Source organism: Onychomys torridus, chromosome 14 (genome assembly GCF_903995425.1).
Source record: "Onychomys torridus chromosome 14, mOncTor1.1, whole genome shotgun sequence".
Classification (NCBI taxonomy): Eukaryota; Metazoa; Chordata; class Mammalia; order Rodentia; family Cricetidae; genus Onychomys; species Onychomys torridus.
In genome coordinates, this window is record NC_050456.1 from 39646612 (window position 1) to 39663653 (window position 17042).

General features: G+C 43.4%; 1 protein-coding gene and 1 pseudogene across 2 annotated transcripts in view; one reads left to right on the forward strand and one right to left on the reverse strand.

Moving 5' to 3' along the window:
* Arid4a (AT-rich interaction domain 4A) overlaps positions 1 to 17042 on the forward strand; it is a 72423-nt gene that overhangs the window by 50706 nt on the left and 4675 nt on the right. Inside the window, exons 18-23 of one of the 2 annotated variants that reach the window (XM_036206253.1) lie at positions 2921 to 3005; positions 3695 to 3836; positions 7143 to 8273; positions 8454 to 8558; positions 14874 to 15080; positions 15902 to 16048. In XM_036206253.1, the coding sequence (XP_036062146.1) occupies positions 2921 to 3005; positions 3695 to 3836; positions 7143 to 8273; positions 8454 to 8558; positions 14874 to 15080; positions 15902 to 16048 (1817 nt within the window). Of the gene's footprint in view, positions 1 to 2920; positions 3006 to 3694; positions 3837 to 7142; positions 8274 to 8453; positions 8559 to 14873; positions 15081 to 15901; positions 16049 to 17042 lie in introns of those variants that run through there. The other variant, XM_036206254.1, reaches the window with a different exon arrangement.
* Positions 14422 to 14847, reverse strand: LOC118595604 (annotated as a pseudogene).

Here is a 17042-nt window from a genome sequence, read left to right on the forward strand (position 1 = left end):
GCTATGAGAACTTTGAGTTGGCTAAGCAATTAAAATCTGTACTGGGTAGGACTTAGATTTGAGCTTTTGTTGTGTGCTAGGTTTAAGGAAATCTTTGCTGTGTGTGCACACAGTCAGGAAGCTGATGTAGGTCTGTGATTGGTTCTCTTAGCAAATCTTACCTAGAAAGAGGGAAGCCTAGATCAAAGTTAATCCTGTAATTGTGGAGAAGCGGAAGTGGCTCATTAGAGAGAGAGGATATTTTGTCATTTCATGGCTTGGACAATGTTCCCTGTTTTTTCTGTGTTCAGACACGATCAGGGAGTTGTCTGATTTGTTTTGAGCCTCCATGGGCATGTAGCAGACTTGTCTGGTGTGATGTCCTGGGAAATTGGTCATGTTCAAGGGAAGACGGTTCAGTCTGGCCTCGAGAGTCAGACCAGCTAGAGCAACACTGAGGCCCAGCCGGTCTAAGTTCTGCTTCTCTCTTAAGCCTTTTGAAAGTGTGTGAGAGTGTGTGTGTGTGTCTGTGTCTGTGTGTGTGTGTGTCTGTGTGGATGCAGACTGCTCTGGGTTGACACATTGCCACACACCTTTCCTACACACTAGGTGTATGCTCTGTTATGACTCAGTTCCTTCCTCTCCAGATTGGGGAATTCAGGGTTCTTACTGTATAAATAACTTGTAGAATTGTAATACCTATGTTAACTAGCGCATGAAGTGCATAGAACGGTACCTGGCACATAGTGAGTGCTCTGTGTTAGCTGTTTGCACAACCTTACAGGGTCTTAATAAATATCTGGTCTTGATAAATTCAGAGAGGGACTACTCCCCCTCAGCAGCAGCATGTTGGATCACCTTTCTGCTCAGGTTCACTTTTGTTCACAGCCGTCCACCCTGTGTGCAGCCGAGTTGTGCTAGAACAGCTCTGTCCTGTCGTCCTTCTCATTTCTTAAGGCTTTCCTCTCTGGCTCTAAGCAGTGCTCCTCTGTCACGTGCTCAGCTTCTGTCCTTCTTCTCATTAGTCACCCACTGATTACTCAGGCGTCTCTGGTTGTCCATAAATCGTCCTGAAAGCTAGCATAATTCTGGCTTTCAAAGAATCCTTATAGTTTCTAGATAATCTAGTCTTGTTTCTAAAATGGGAGCATCTGCAAGTGTGAGAGGAGCCCTAATGTAGCTGCTAGAAGAACCTGCCTGACGTACCGCTCAGACCAGGCCAGGGTGGCCCATACTGAGTTCCTCCAGACAGGACGGCGCCTGTGCTTTGTTTGGTCCGATGTGTTCTGGGAAACTAGAAGCAAGATATTTTCTTCGTTTTAGCCCTGGGTTCGGTATATATCATTCTTACTGTATTTACTAGACTGTACTCAATTATGCAGTGTATTTTTTTATATCAGACATAGAAGCAAGGCCTTGTTCTATCTGTTCTCTGTATGTTTTATAATGCCTGGTACTTTAGTAGGACCTCAGTAAATGACCAAATTAAGAAATATGCGGGACAGTGGTGGCACACACATTTACTCCCAGCACTCAGAAGGCAGTCAGGCAGATCTCTATGAGTTTGAAGCCAGCCTGGACTACAGAGTGAGTTCCAGGACAGCCAGGGCTACACAGAGAAACCCCGTCTTGAAAAACCAATTTTAAAAAACTGTTTCTAAATAAGATTTTTTTTTTTGTTAATTTCTTTTTATTTTATGTGCATTGGTGTTTTGCCTGTGTGAGGATGTCAGATCCCCTGGAACCTGAGTACCAGACAGGTGTGAGCTGCCATGTGGGTGCTAGGAATTGAACCTGGGTCCTCCGGAAGAACAGTTAGTGCTCTTAACCGCTGAGCCATCTCTCCAGCCCCTCTAAATAAGATTTTAATAGCCATCTCTGTTCCGAAAGTTTTAGATGTCTGGTAATCTACCAGGAACTGGTTTTTTGGCTGTAGTATAGGCATCATGGTACCAGGGCAGCTAAAACCTGTACATACTTGGGCCATGCGCTTTGTATGTCTCCATGGCAACTAGTTTACAATGTTACTGAATACTATAAATAACTGCAATTGTGTAATACAAGAAGTGTTATTTAGTTCTGAATAATTTAATCTATTTATCTCTTCCTAGTAATGGGAAAGATTATGTTGAAATTCAAGTGTTGACAGTGTTTTGAAGAAGGGTCAAGGGACATGAGTCTTCATCTTGGGCTAAAGAAAACAAACGTAGATAAAGGAGATTACATACAAATACCTGTAACTTCAGTCTTAATAGTGACATATTTCATAATAAAGTTTTATTAGAAATAGCAGATACTAGAGCTCTGGGGAGGACAAGAAAGGGGACTTGATAAATGATTGGGAACTGGTTGTTTGCAAATTGACATCTTTACATTATCCGTAGAATGAATTCTACTACAAAAATCTGCTGATAAGTTCAGATTGTGAGAGTTTTGGGAAACAAAGCAGTTCGGATAGTTTAGAATCAAGAGTTTGCTAACCCAGACCTCTGAATCTCTTAATTCTGAGAATCTCAATCTCTCTCTCTCTCTCTCTCTCTCTCTCTCTCTCTCTCTCTCTCTCTCTTTAATTTTTCAAGACAGGGTTTCTCTGTGTAATGTCCTAGATGTTGCTTTGTAGACCAGGCTGGTTCAAATTCACAGAGACCCACCTGCCTCTGCCTCCCAAGTGCTGGAATCACAGGTGTGCGCCACCACCGGGTTTGGTTTTTTCTCTTTAATTATGGCTCCATCACTAGTGGCTATACAGAGTACCTAGGACAGATGCTAGCATGTCTTACCAATAGGCATTCCTATTCTCCATACAGTTTTGCCAACACTAGAAACTGGAGCATGGAGTGTGTGTGTGTGTGTGTGTGTGTGTGTGTGTGTGTGTGTGTGTGTGTGTGTGAATATATTTCAAATAGGATATCATTGTGAAAGCTAAACTTTTTTCTTTAAGATATGATGAATGGGTAAAGGCTGACAGGATAATCTGGCCCTTGGACAAAGGTGGACCAAAGAAAAAACAAAAGAAGAAAGTTAAGGTATGTTCATACATTCATATCACTTACGATAGAGGGATTATTCAAGGTGTATCTTTTCTGTAAGATTCTGTTGTAAAGTACTTTTACGTTCATAGCAAGAATGAGAAGGTACAGGATTTCCAGTGTGCTCTTTGCCCTAGGGTGGGTATGGTCTTCCACACTGTCAGCCCCTACCCTCACCAGAGGAGACCATTTGTTCTAGTTGGTAAAGGCCACAGTTTACATTGGGGTGGTGTGTACATCCAAGTTGTCAAACAACTCTGGGTCTTTGTGCCTTCAGTAGGTTTGGACAGATCGCTGTTACCGTCATTAGAGCTACACAGAGGACCCCATCCCTCTGGAAATCCACTGTCTTCCTCTTGCCTCCACCATGTCAAAGCTGTCTGCTGGCCCACTGCACACTGCCCACACCTTCCAGCCATGGTTCCTGCTGTGGAGATCTGCCTAGTGTTCTGACTGTTTCTAATGCCTTTCATTCCCTCAGCAGGAAGTGAGGGACCCGGGGAGTGGTTGTACTCAGGTGAATCGGAGAGAAAGCTGTTCTGGATTTCTCTATAAGCACATATTAGGAGTTGACATTTAAATTAACTGACCTTTTAGTTTGGAGTTAATGGTTTTTCTTGGAGAATTAGAGTGTTCAGTTTTGAAAGGTCTTGGCCCTTCTCATGCGTTTTGTTGTTGTTACCCAGAATAAAGAAGACAGTGGAAAAGACGAAAAGAGGGACGAAGAGAGACAGAAGTCAAAGCGGGGAAGACCTCCTTTAAAGTCTGCCTTTTCGCCAAACATGCCCTACAGCTTATCTAAGACGTCAAACAGTGAAGGAAAATCAGGTACCAGACATGCCCATGGCCGTATGACAGGCAGCTCCCCTCTGCCCGGTGAGACGGGAGGTTTCTCGAGTGTTGAAGACTGTTAAAACATTACATATACATATGCACCACTTCTAAGAAGGCCTCATCACTGTACAGATGTCATAAAGGTGCTTACCAGACTGAAGAACTGCAGTGTCCCGAGGTAGTAGAAGCACAATTATAGACAGCCATCATTGGCCGAAATATAGCCGTGTTGCCCATGATTAATGAAAAGGCCACTTTGTGAGAGTCATAGCAGGCTATCTTGATTTAGCATGATTAAAACTACACAATTTAACTGGCAGCTAATACTTACTTTGCTGTATATTTTAATTTAAACTCTAGTGATATTAACAACGGATACCAGTCTGTCGTAAGGATTTTAGACACAGCTAGTTTAACTGCAGGGAAGTTAAACCATCCTTGAGTTGCAGTGTGTGCTGTGCTCAGCATCAAACCACGATGCACCAGTGTCTGCTGTAGGTTTGTGACCCTGGCCGTTCTCAGAGCTGAGACTTGAGACCAGAAACTAAGGGTATAAGAATACTTGTGAGGAGCACAGGTGAGCACATTTTACTGTGCCTTAATATTTTCCTCCACTTTTCTGCCCTTATTTATTTCATCTGTGCAATTTAAGAGATTTGAGATGGCGATATTCTAAAATTACCCTCCTTGGAGAGAAAAACTCTCCTGAAGGTCAGGTTCACCATTAGCTGCCGTGTTCTGGCCATGAAAGCATGTCTTTCCTCCTCCATGCCCCCTGCTGGCTGGTTAGCATTATACACCAACTCAAGGTTTCTTGGCAGTGAGAGCTTGCATTCCTCAGGAGGTATTTCCTGGTGCAGTGTACGGCCTTCACAACCAACGTCATTGACACTGAACTGCATAATGAAGAATGTTTGGACACGAGAAAATGGAATTCTACATTTAACTTTTACTAAAACCACAAGAAATTTATATACCTTTCTTCATAATCACACAGGGGTCTGGGGAGATGGCTCAGTAGTTAAGAGCACTTGCTGCTCTTGCAGAGGACTGGGGTTCAGTTCTCAACACCCACATGGCATTCATGAAGCCTGTACCTCCTGCTCCCGGGTATCTGACACCCTCTTTTGCCTCCACAGGTACCAGGCATGAACATGGTACACTACATACATGCAAACACTCTATTCATAAAATAAAAGTGAATCCTAAAAAAGAAAAACCAACAGCAGAAAACATAAAACTTTGTCAAGTATAGTGGCAAACACCTTTAATCCTGGTACTTGGGAGGCAGAGACAGGTAGTTCTCTGTGAGTTTGAGAGCAGCCTGGTCTCTTTATTGAGGCAAGCGGGGGCTACACACTAAGAACCTTATCTTTTAAAAAGATGAACACTCAGTGTTTCCCTTTTTAAAATTCTCTGGGGAGGGTATAAGTGTTGTAAGTTCATAAATTTTTATTTATAAACATATAGTTTTATACAATCTTAGAATGCTACCTTGTTATTTGAAATTTTTTCTGATATAAAGTGAGTAATTTTGTCTTGCATGCAGGTGGCTTGCCTGTACTTTCTCATGTGTTAATAAGAACATTTGAGGGTTGGGGAATTCACATGGCTCGTTTTAAACATCCTTTTTCCAGAATAACTTTAGATGGAATGTCATGTTTCCTCCTTAGGGTACAAAGTGGTAAGCTTTTTATTACATCAGGTCAAGTCATTTAACATACTAGCTGTATCTTTTTATTGTTTTGTTTTGCTTGTTTGTTTTTCTGTTTTTTGTTTTGTCTTTTGTTTGTTTGTTTTTTGAGACAGGGTTTCTCTGTGTAGCACTGGCTGTCCTGGATCTCACTCTGTAGACCAGGCTGGCCTTGAACTCACAGAGATCCACCTGCCTCTGCCTCCCAGGTGCTGGGACTAAAGGCGTGTATGACCACTGTCTAGCATAGCATTGTCTTAATACAGTTCATGCTTGCTTGCTTTCTATCTCTCTCTTACTCTCTCTCTCTTTGTTGTTGTTTTGAGACAGAGTTTCTCTGTGTAGTTTTGGTTGTCCTGGAACTCACTCTGTAGCCCAGGCTGGCCTCAGGGATCCGCCTATCTCTGCCTCCAGTGCTGGGATTAAAGGAGTGTGCCACCACACCCAGCTCTTTGTTTTTTCAAGTGGTACTGTACCTAAACGTGATGGCTACTGAAGACCTCTTCGTACAGAACTGACATGGTAACATGCTGTGCATTGTGTTTCTACACAGTGTGTTTTTATTATTTGTATGTACACACATGCACACATGTTTATGGAAGAAGGGGAGCACATGCACATGTGTTTGCATTCCTGTGGACAATCTTGAGCAGCTTCCTTAGGAGCTGTCAACTTCACATTTGTGTATTGATTTGGGGGAGTCCAGCACATTTGGAGGTTAGAATTGGTCCTCTCCTGCCACCATGTCCTCAGGATTGAACTCAGATCATCAGTCTTGGTGGTGGCAGGCACTTTTATCCTCAGAGCCTTCTTTCTAGCCCTGACTTGGTTTTTTTGGAGACATTGCCCTGGGGCTCAGTGGTTGAGCTGTGTTGTCTGGCCATCGAGAGATCCCTGTCTCTGCCTCCCAGGCCTGGAATTACTCATGAGAGCCAGGCTCAGCTTTTTTTTTTTTTTTAAAGATTTATTTATTTATTATGTATACAGTGCTCTGCCTGCATGTGTACCTTCACACCAGATATCATTACAGATGGTTGTGAGCCACCATGTGGTTGCTGGGAATTGAACTCAGGACCTCTGGAAGAGTAGCCACTGCTCTTAACCTCTGAGCCATCTCTCCAGCCCCAGGCTCAGCTTTTTGATGTGGGTTCTGGGGCTTGAACTGAGGTCATGCTCACACAGTACATTTTACCAACTGAGCTGGCTTCCTAGTCTTATATCTTCACTTTTGTTGTTTATTTGGATTTTGAGGGGGATTTTTTATTTGTTTTTTTGGTTTTGTGTTGTTCTGATTTTTTTGAGACAGAGTTTCTCTGTGTATCTCTGGCTGACCCAGAACTTGCTCTATAACTCAGAGATCTGCCTGCCTCTGCCTCTAGAGCACTGGGATTAAATGCCTACACCACCATGCTCTCTGTCATCACATGTTTTAATTTTAGTCTTTCTCCTTATATTTTAGCACACACAAATGCTATGATCTATTTTATATATGAAATATCTATAGGGATTCAGAAGTCTATAAAGGATCTTGTTCATATTTCGTAAGATTTTAATTATTACATTGGTGTTTAATTTAACTATCTGTACAATGTACTGTCTCTTTACAGACTCCTGTTCATCTGATAGTGAAGCAGAAGACACTTTGGAGAAGAGCTTGGTAAATGAAGAGCTTTCTCCTGATATCAAAGAAGAATTCGAAAAAAGTGAAAATGTCAACGATGATAAACTAGATGGAGAGAACCCAAAGATTGTACATCTGTTACAAGAAAATGACAGGACTCAGATGCAGCTCTTGGAACCCCTGAAGGTAGAGGACGAGGACAGCGATCACATAGTACATATTTTTGGAAACAAAGCGGAACAAGCGGAAGAAGTTAAGAAACAGGTGGAAAAGTCCCCTAAGGGGAAGGGAAGGCGGAGTAAGACGAAAGACCTTTCTTTAGAAATGATGAAGATGTCGTCATCCAGCCAGGAAGAAGCAGGCGGTGAAGCTCACTCGGACACTCACAGCCTGGAGTTCTCTTCACTAGAATGTAAAAACTTTTCTTCTACTGAAGATGAGGTTGACCAATATGAGAAAGAGAAAAAGTTGAAACGGAAAATCCTGGAACACTCATCACCAGAGAAAAAAATAAGGCTTGAGAATGGAACCGAAGCGGCAGCTGGCGGGTCCCAAGAGAGGGCCAGCGATGGTGTGGGAGCTGAGGGCAGGAAAGGCTCACATTTGGAGCAGCACTTTGAAACAGGAACTGAAGGAATGCCATCACTGACCGCGGAGCCGAACCAGGGCATCCAAGAGGTGGCCCATGAGAAACTGGACAGTCCAGCTGAAGAACCTGTCCATACGCCACTCAAAGAGGAGGAGGACGGGATGCCTCTGATCGGGCCCGAAACCTTGGTTTGCCATGAGGTAGACTTGGATGATTTGGATGAGAAGGATAAGACCAGTATTGAGGATGTGCTAGTTGAAAGCTCTGAGTCTAACTGTCTGGTTTCTGTTCCGCCTGCCCCACCTCCTGTAGCACAGCCTAACTTTTCAGTAGCTTCCCCACTTACTCTCAGTCAAGACGAGTCCCGAAGTGTAAAGAGCGAGAGCGATATAACAATTGAAGTTGATAGTATTGCCGAAGAATCGCAAGAAGGCCTCTGTGAGAGGGGATCAGCAAACGGGTTTGAAGCCAGCGCTGCCCCTGGTACCTGTAGTATAATTGTACAAGAGAGAGAGAGCAGAGAGAAGGGTAAGGCTTTCTAGGGGAATTGCTTTTGTGTTGAAATCAACAATTCAGGTTTTAGATATGACAGAATTTTACTGTTGTCTTTTTTAAAAATAGAGAAATGATGTGGACAAGTGCGTAAACGGACCTGTCTGTTTCTAGCTGTTGGTTTGTTTTCAAGGTTTTTCTTTTCCTTTATTTCAGGTCAGAAGAGGCCAAGCGACGGAAGTAGTGGATTGGTGGCGAAAAAGCAGAAGCGAACCCCAAAGCGAACCAGTGGCGCAGCCAAGAGCGAAAAGAACGGAACAGGTCGGTGTGTCCCAGTGCCGGTGTTTGTACAGCGGCAGAGGCGTGGCTTGATCACCTGAGGCAGTCCTAGAGTGAGGAGAGTTTATTACGTTCTGGGATTATGGGGTGTGTGTGTGTGTGTGTGTGCATACATGTGTGCACAGACATGCCGCCAAGTGTAGTGGAGGTCAGAGGACAACTTTGTGCACTCAGTTCTCTCCTTCCGTCTTTATGTGAGTTCCGGGGATCACAATCTGATCTTCAGGCTTGTATGGTGGGAATTCTTCCCCACTGAGTCGTCTTGCCAGCCATCCATTTTAATCTGAAACTATCTAGTAGTTTTACTTAGAACTGGGATAGCTAAAATTATTTTATGGAAAGATTGAATATTAGAAAGGTATTTCCAGATCTTGAAGAAAAGAAAAATAATCATTTGTTGTCGTGTGAAAATGTTTTCCGTTAGTCAGAAAAGCTGATTTATAAATAGTATAGAAATATTTATTTAATGTAGATGAATGTTTGATTACATGTATGTTCATGCACCATGCACCTGCTGGGTGCCCACAGAGTTAAGAAGAGGCAGCAGATCCTCTGGAACTGGAGTTACAGATGGTTGTGAGCCAATGTGTAGGTGCTGGGAACTGAACCTGGGTCCTCTGCAAGAGCAGTCAGTGCTCTTAACCACTGAGCCATCTCTTCCTCCTGAAAAGTTAATTCTTACCAAAAGAAATGATAATAGTAAATCAGTATGAATGGATTAGACTACATGAAAAGCAAACTCTGTATGAACAAATTCAATAGTCAAAACGATTGATTTTGACAAGTTTGTTGCTAGATAACGCCTTAAGTAAAACAGCTCATATCCTAACAAAAGGACGGTGCAGACTAGATTAGAAATGACAAAGGGGATATGCATAATTTTATAGTTTATAAATCCAGAAGATACTACCTTAGCGTAATTGAGGTGAACACCCAGCTGGGCACAGTAGCATGTGCTTTAATGCCAGCATTTGGAAGGTTAGAGCAGGAAAATTGCAAGCTTAAGGCCAGCCTTGGCTACATAGCAGTGGAACAAACTAAAATCACCTACAACTGGGCAGAATGCAGTAAGAAAAGAGTAACAGCAACATCTGAGATAGTCCCATCAAAGATGCACAATGTAAATCTAATCAATACTTCAGGACTACAACAAACTCAGCCCGGAGGATATCCTGCCCAACAACAGGCTTCTACTAGTCAGGCCTGGAGGATATCCTACACAGCAACAGGCTGTTCTTGCAGAGGGCCCAAGTTTGGTTTCTAGAACCCGGGTCAGGTAACTCACAACTTCCTGTAACTGCAGCACCAAGGGAACCTAATGCCTCTGGTGTCCACAAGACACCTAAGTTCATTTGCACACACCACACACAGAAAGAGACACATTCATATACACATAATTAACAATAAAATAAGATGCTAAGATACAGACAGACAGATAGATAGATATATAGATAGATAGGTAGGTAGGTAGGTAGGTAGATAGGTAGATAGATGGAAGCAGGGGCTCAGACAAATGGACTTCTGTCCTAAAATCAGTAACCACATTACTCACAGGAGCCAAGGAGAAGCCTGTGCTGTGGTCTGGTTGACATGTGTCTCACAAAGGCTCAGGTGTTTCAAGTTCAGTCCTGTGTGTGTAGCTGTGCTGGGGGGTGGCAGAATTTTTTTATATAAATTTTATTTACTTTACATCCTGGCTGCAATTTCTACTAGTCAGGCCTGGAGGATATCCTGCACAGTAACAGGCTTCTACTAGTCAGGCCTGGAGGATATCCTGCACAGTAACAGGCTTCTACTAGTCAGGCCCATAAGGTCATGAATGCAATGAGAAGAGAAAATGTTCTGGATTGAAAGAGCCTTCAGGGACAAGGCCACTAAGTGCATACATGCTTCTCACCTGGATCGTCTCGATTTAAAGAGTACTTAGATCATCAAATGGATGTCTGAAAACTACAATCTGTGTGAATTCCTAATGTTGATAGCTGTGTAGGAATATGTTGGCCTAAAATTAAAGTCTACAAATTCATTGATCTTTCCCTTTAAGAAGTGAGACCTAACTTCCCTCCCTTGACTGAGATGAGCTCAGTGATTAGTGTCTAACAGAGCATAGTGATAATATGTGCCTGTGATGGTTAACGTTAACCTGACAAGATCTAGAATCACATGAGACAAACCTGGGCACAACTATGAGAGAGAGATTAGCTAGATTTAGTCCTGGACATGCCTGTGGGACATTATCTTGAGGAGGTTAATTGCAGTTGGAAGACACAGCCACAGTGGGCAGCACCATTCCCGGGGCTGGAATCCTGGAGTCTGTGAAAAGGTACAAGCGAGCTGAGGACAAGCGTGCATCTCTCCCTGCTTGACACTCCTACATGGTGACAGCTGCCCCAAGCCCTCTCTGCTGTGGCTTCCCTGCCAGGGTGGACTGTACCCTTGAACTGTCACGCTGCCTTTATCAGGGTCTTTTCTTTATCACAGCAACAGGAGAAATAACCAAGACAGCGACTTTGGAGAATGGGTCATAAAAGGCCCCACAGATTCCTTCTTACCCTGATACAAAGTCACTGCCATATTATAAGGATATCCGTGTGTCTGTGGAGAAGTCCGCAGTGAGGAGCTGTAGGCATTCTGCCATGGGCCAGGAGAAAACCAAAACTCTAGCAGTGGCCATGCCAGTGAGTCAGTCAGGCCTTCCGAGACCAAAGCCTGGCTAAAGTTAAAGTGAGCCCTTCCTGTGTTCCTGGGGCAGGGCAGCCAGTCAAGCTGCTCCAAGCTGCTCCTCAGAAACCATGTGAGATACCAAATGTTTGTTGTTTCAAACCAGTTGAGTTAGGGCTAGATAACTAATATGAAAAATTGTTCTGATTGTAAGAAATGTTTCATGCTGAAGTATTTGGATGTGATGAGGCAACTACCCTCAAGTGGGTTGGAAAACATTTCTGGTTTTCTGTATAATTTTTATAAGTGTATAAATTATTTCAAGTAAGAGTTTAAAGATTATAAAAAAGGAAGTGGCTAAACAGGTGTCTCGGAAGGTAAATGTACCAGCTGTACCACCAGCCTGGCATCCTGAGTTCAATATCTAGAACCCATGGGAAAAGCTAAATATGCTGGCTGCATGTGTGATCCCAGGACTGCTGCTGAGTAATGGAAGGTGGAGACAGGAGGACTCTCAGGAGCTCTGGGCAGCTGTCCTGGAGTGGGAGAGACTGACTGCCTCTATACCGGGTGCAGAGACAAGTGACACCTGAACATTGTCCTCTAACCTGGACGGCTGTGCCATGGCACATGCATGATGCCCACACTTAACACCCACTCACAAGTATAGTTTTCTAATTTGTAAAGAGTAAAAGAAGGGCATGATTGGCTTTTCCTTTAGCGGGAGGCCGTGGATGAAGGCGATGACGAGGTGAAGTCAGTAAAATTAATAGGACTCAGTGTGATTAGTGTCGTCGCTAACTGAACCAAGGACTAGTTAACTTCGATACGGAACATAGGACCTGGCAGCAGATTGTTGGAAGAGTCTGGGGGAATATGGAGTTGTTGCTACCCGGGATTAGGAAAATAGATGGTGTGTGGTGGTTAGAAGAAAGTCTGTGTAGAGAGGTCTGTTTTCACAAGAGGATGAGACTGCTGTGGGAAAGGAATCAGTGAGAAAACAGCTGGGGTGGGGGTGGGGGGCAGCTCAGTCTGTCAAGTGCACGGGAGCCTGAGAACTCATGTGTGATCCACAGAGCTCATGTAAAACGCCAGGTGTGCTTTTGCACACTTTTAATCCCAAGGCTGGGGAAAAGGGGATAGGCAGGTTGTGGGGTTCACTGGGTATCAGCCTCGTCAAATCTGTGAGCCCCAGTTCCCAGTGAGAGATTGTTTCAGAAGACAATGTGGACATCTCCTGAGGAATAATGCCTAAGGTTGACCTGGCCTGTATGCACGTGCACACATACCTCCACACACATGAACACACACACACACACACACACACACACACACAGAGAGAGAGAGAGAGAGAGAGAGAGAGAGAGAGAGAGAAAAGAAGAGAAAAACAAACAAAAATAGAGTAAGGGGTGAAATCAGCAGGAGCGGGGTGTAAGGATCGTCTTCACCTGTTGAATTTGGTCCACAGTGAGTCCCAGGCATAGTTAGAAGGATAGGAAGTCAGTGACAAGACATTTCTCTCTTTTGGATTTAGAGACAGGGTTTCTCTGGGTAGCCCTGGCAGTCCTGGAACTCACTCTATAAACCAGGTTGGCCTCGATCTCAGAGATCCGCCTGCTTCTGCTGGCTGAGTGCTGGGATTAAAGGTGTGCACCAGCACAGTCTGGCTGACAAGACTTTTCCTTTTCCTTTTCCTTTTCCTTTTCAAGAAATTTGAAGAGATGGAAAAAAGCTCCCACCACAGAGAGCTTACTCTGTCCCCACCCTCCCTTAAGAATGAGGCAGCTCTAGACTCTGGAAACAGGAATCTGACAGTTGAAGAACATGGGTACTTAACCCAAGGATCTTCATGCCAGGGGACCTGGTAGTAGAGCATTACAAAGCAAACTCTTCTTAATTTGCACTGAAACTTTTTTGGGGGAGGGGAGGGTTTGAGACAGGGTTTCTCTGTGTAGCTTTGCACCTTTCCTGGATCCTCGCTCTGTAGACCAGGCTGGCCTGGAACTCAAAAAGATGTGCCTGGCTCTGCCTCCCGAGGGCTGGGATTAAAGGCGTGCACCACCGCCTGGCTCAAACTCTTCTTTTGAGGACAAATAATAATCTTAATGTAACCTTATAATTAAGACCCAGTAGGGGGCCGGTGAGATGGCTCAGTGGGTAAAGCATTTGCCACACAGTCCTGACACCTGAGTTCTGTCCCCAGAACCCATAAAGGTGGGACTGTCACATGTCCTCCACAGCATGTGCTGCAGCCTGTCCTCCATCCTACACACAGCAATCAAGTGTTTTTCTTAAGGGTAGTAAAGCCATACAGATAGGACAGATGCAGGACAGGAGACAGGCTGGGAAACTGAGTGTGTAATCCTTGGCTTTTGAGAGTAAAGATAGGGTAGGGGTAAAAATGTAAAATGAAATTCCAGCTTGTTTTTATGGGAAAATCCGAGCATCCCTTAGGATGAATTGGAAATGAATTCTCCTTTGTTAACACATATATCAGAAATTGAGCGTAGACCACCATGCCTATAATCACAGCACGCAGGCAGCTGCGGCAGGAGGATCATAAGTTCCAGGATAGCTTGGCCTAGTTACTGACTTTCTGGGCTATCAAGGTCATTCTTTTAAAAATAAATGTTAAAGAGGAAAAGAAAAAGAAATGTTGGACACGTTTACAACAAGATCTGTTTGCGTGCTTCATACATAGTTGAGCTGGGGTTTTTTTTAAGATTTTTTTTTTATGTTTTATTTCAGCATCCATGGAGCTACAGAACTACAGAATATTATATTATAACTCTCCTTTCCATTTAGTAATATATTAGATCTTTTATCATTATTCTTGTGAACTGTAGCTCATTCTTCTTTTACTTTTGGAAGGGGTGCCCATGTGTCACAGTGTGTGGGGGGCACCTGTGGGAGCCAGTTCTCTCCTTTCATCTTGTACCTGAGCACAAGCTCACATCATCAGGCCTGGCAGCAAGTGTCTTTACCCACAGAACCATCTCACAGTCCCTGTAGCTCATTTTTTGAAATGATAGAAATCAAACAGTGGGGAGAAAAAGTAAGCATTCAATAATACATCACTTTGAGACATTTTTTTATACTTATGGTTATATATATATATATCCATATCCCCTCCCCCATGGTTTTTTTGAAACCAGAACATTTACTTTCTGACTGGTTGAAATCCTCAAGATGAACTGGATGCTGCCACAGCTGCACTCTGGGGTTTAGGTGATGTCCCTTCACGGAATCCATGTCCGAATCTTCAATAGACAATAGGCGTCTCATCCATCTGGTCCTGGTAGGGTTTCGTCTCTTAGCCTGGACACTCCAGTTATACTTTCTCTTGCCTTGGCCGGGTAGCCACATTTGCCACAGGTTGACTTCTGAAGGTGGTGAGCCACAGAGCCACAGCGGCGGCTCATAGTGTACATCTTACTGTGATGCTTTCCAGAGGATGACGCTCCTTTGTCGTCTTGACTCTGCTGCCAGAGCCCAAGAGTTCATTTCCCCTTTTTTTCCTGTTGTAACTCTTGATATATATGTTTACCTGTGTGAGACCAAGAAGTGTTATCGCTTCTGCTGCGTTTTGATCTTTGAGGCTTTCCGTCATGGGTAACTGGAGTAAATTCATTACAGGACAAAGCAGCGACAGTGAAGACCTCCCTGCCATAGACAGTTCGAGCAAATGCACGCCAGTCAAGCATCTCAGCCTGGCTAAGCCGCAGAAGCTGGCTCGCTCCCCTGCAAGGACCTCGCCTCACATCAAAGATGGAGAAAAAGAGAAGTACAGAGAAAAGCACCCAAATCCATCCCCTAGGACGTATAAGTGGAGCTTCCAACTCAGTAAGGGTCTCCCAGATAGCCTGAATGTGTATTGTAAAGCGTAACAACGTGTCTTGAAATGTTGATTTGATATAGTGTTAGTAATCATTAACAAATTATGTAGCCATTCCAAATCGATAGTCATCACTTGTACATAAATCTGCTTTTCTTTTTTTTTTAATTTGGATAATGCTAACTTAGTAAGTATGACAAAATCTTCAGTTAAGACACAAAACATGAACTGAGTGTGTGGTTCACCCCTGTAAGCCAGCACTCACCAGGGTGAAGCAGAAGGATCATAAGTTCAAGGACAACCTGAGCCACACAGACTTTGTATGATGTATGAGTTATATAAATGAGTGAAAAGAAAGTGCCCTCTCTGCCACTAACACTTAAAAATGTAGTTACATTACAGGTCAGTCGCTTTCTTTTAATGTTTTCTTATGTTTTGTGATACATGTTTGTTTTAGGTTTTTTTTAGACTTCTTTCTTCTTTCTTATCTGTCTGTCTGTCTTTCTTTCTTTGAAGTGCACTGGTGTTTTGACTGTATATACTCTGTATGAGGGTGTCAGATCCCCTGGAACTGGAGTACAGACAGTTTTGAGATGCCATCCAGCCATCTCTCCAGCTCCCAGAGTGATACATGTTTAATATGGAATATTGGGCTAAAGAACTCTTAATCATAGATTTAATTTAATCAGATCTTCCATAAAGAGCTTGTGTCAGGTCATAGTAAACTAAAGCTTTTACTGATTTGCAAGTTTAGACTCTATAGAATTGCATTCTTTTTGTCTTACAGTTATTTTGTTTCAAAATTCAGATTAACTTTCTTTCCTTTTAGATGAACTAGATAATATGAACAGTACAGAAAGAATCTCTTTTCTCCAAGAAAAACTACAGGAAATCAGAAAATACTACATGTCTTTGAAGTCTGAAGTTGCAACCATCGACAGGAAGAGGAAAAGATTGAAAAAGAAAGACAGAGAAGGTAATGCTCTTTCTCTCCCCTCGGTTTTGGATACACTCAGATCATTTATAAGTGTATCTCTCTTATTTCAGATCATTTGATAAGTTCATGTGCAGTAGATGTTGCTTTTACGTTTAGGATTTTCTCCTGATGCAGGAGGCGGGTGTGTCTGCAGCTGAATTAACCAAATGACACCCTTGAAAGGCGAATGAACTCTTTCAAACAGTCTGACTTACTGAGCATGTTGAGTGTTCCAGGAGGGCATACTCTGCCCAACAAATGTTAACTGGCTGCCCCTATAGTTGTTATTATGAGGTTCTCCAAGATGAATAGGCCTTAGGTATCCTCAGCATTTACCTATTTGGAACCATAAATCATTCATAAACATCTACAATCTAATGCAGCTTAGCAACACTGATGAGCATGTGTCTCGTGCCAGGGGCTCTGCAGGTGGTGCAGGGGTAAGACAAATTAGGCACAGACTTTGATCTCAGTATCTTAACGTCTGCTGGACAATGTGCCCTGAGTGATATTGCCAGTCTGGCGGTTAGGTTACTTTAAATAATCCTAAGAAGAGTGCTGTCTGTGCCAGACCTTAAGAACACAGAGTTGCCAGCTAGTCAAACATTGGACAAGGAATCTAGCCAAGCTCTGCCAAAATATGAGCAAAGGAAATGAAAGTGTGTGCCCTACCTCGTTAGTACTCAGACCAGAACACAGGGCAATGATCACTCACAGTGTGAGTGGAGGGAAGGATAGTGTCCAGGATGGTAATGCCCACTGAGGGAGAAACTAGGACGAGGTTTCTGTGGAGTTCATGCAGAAGAAATGTGACGGCTCTTGTATTAGTGACTTTCACATCGCTCTCACCAAAAGAATGTAAGAAGGAATCTGGACAAAGTCTAGTCCCAAGGATGTGCCCCAATGATCTTTTTCCTCCAGTGGTTCTTGTCCAAGAAGACCATCCTTTGAATCTGTCATGGGATTGCTCCACTGATTAGGTCAGAGAGCTCTG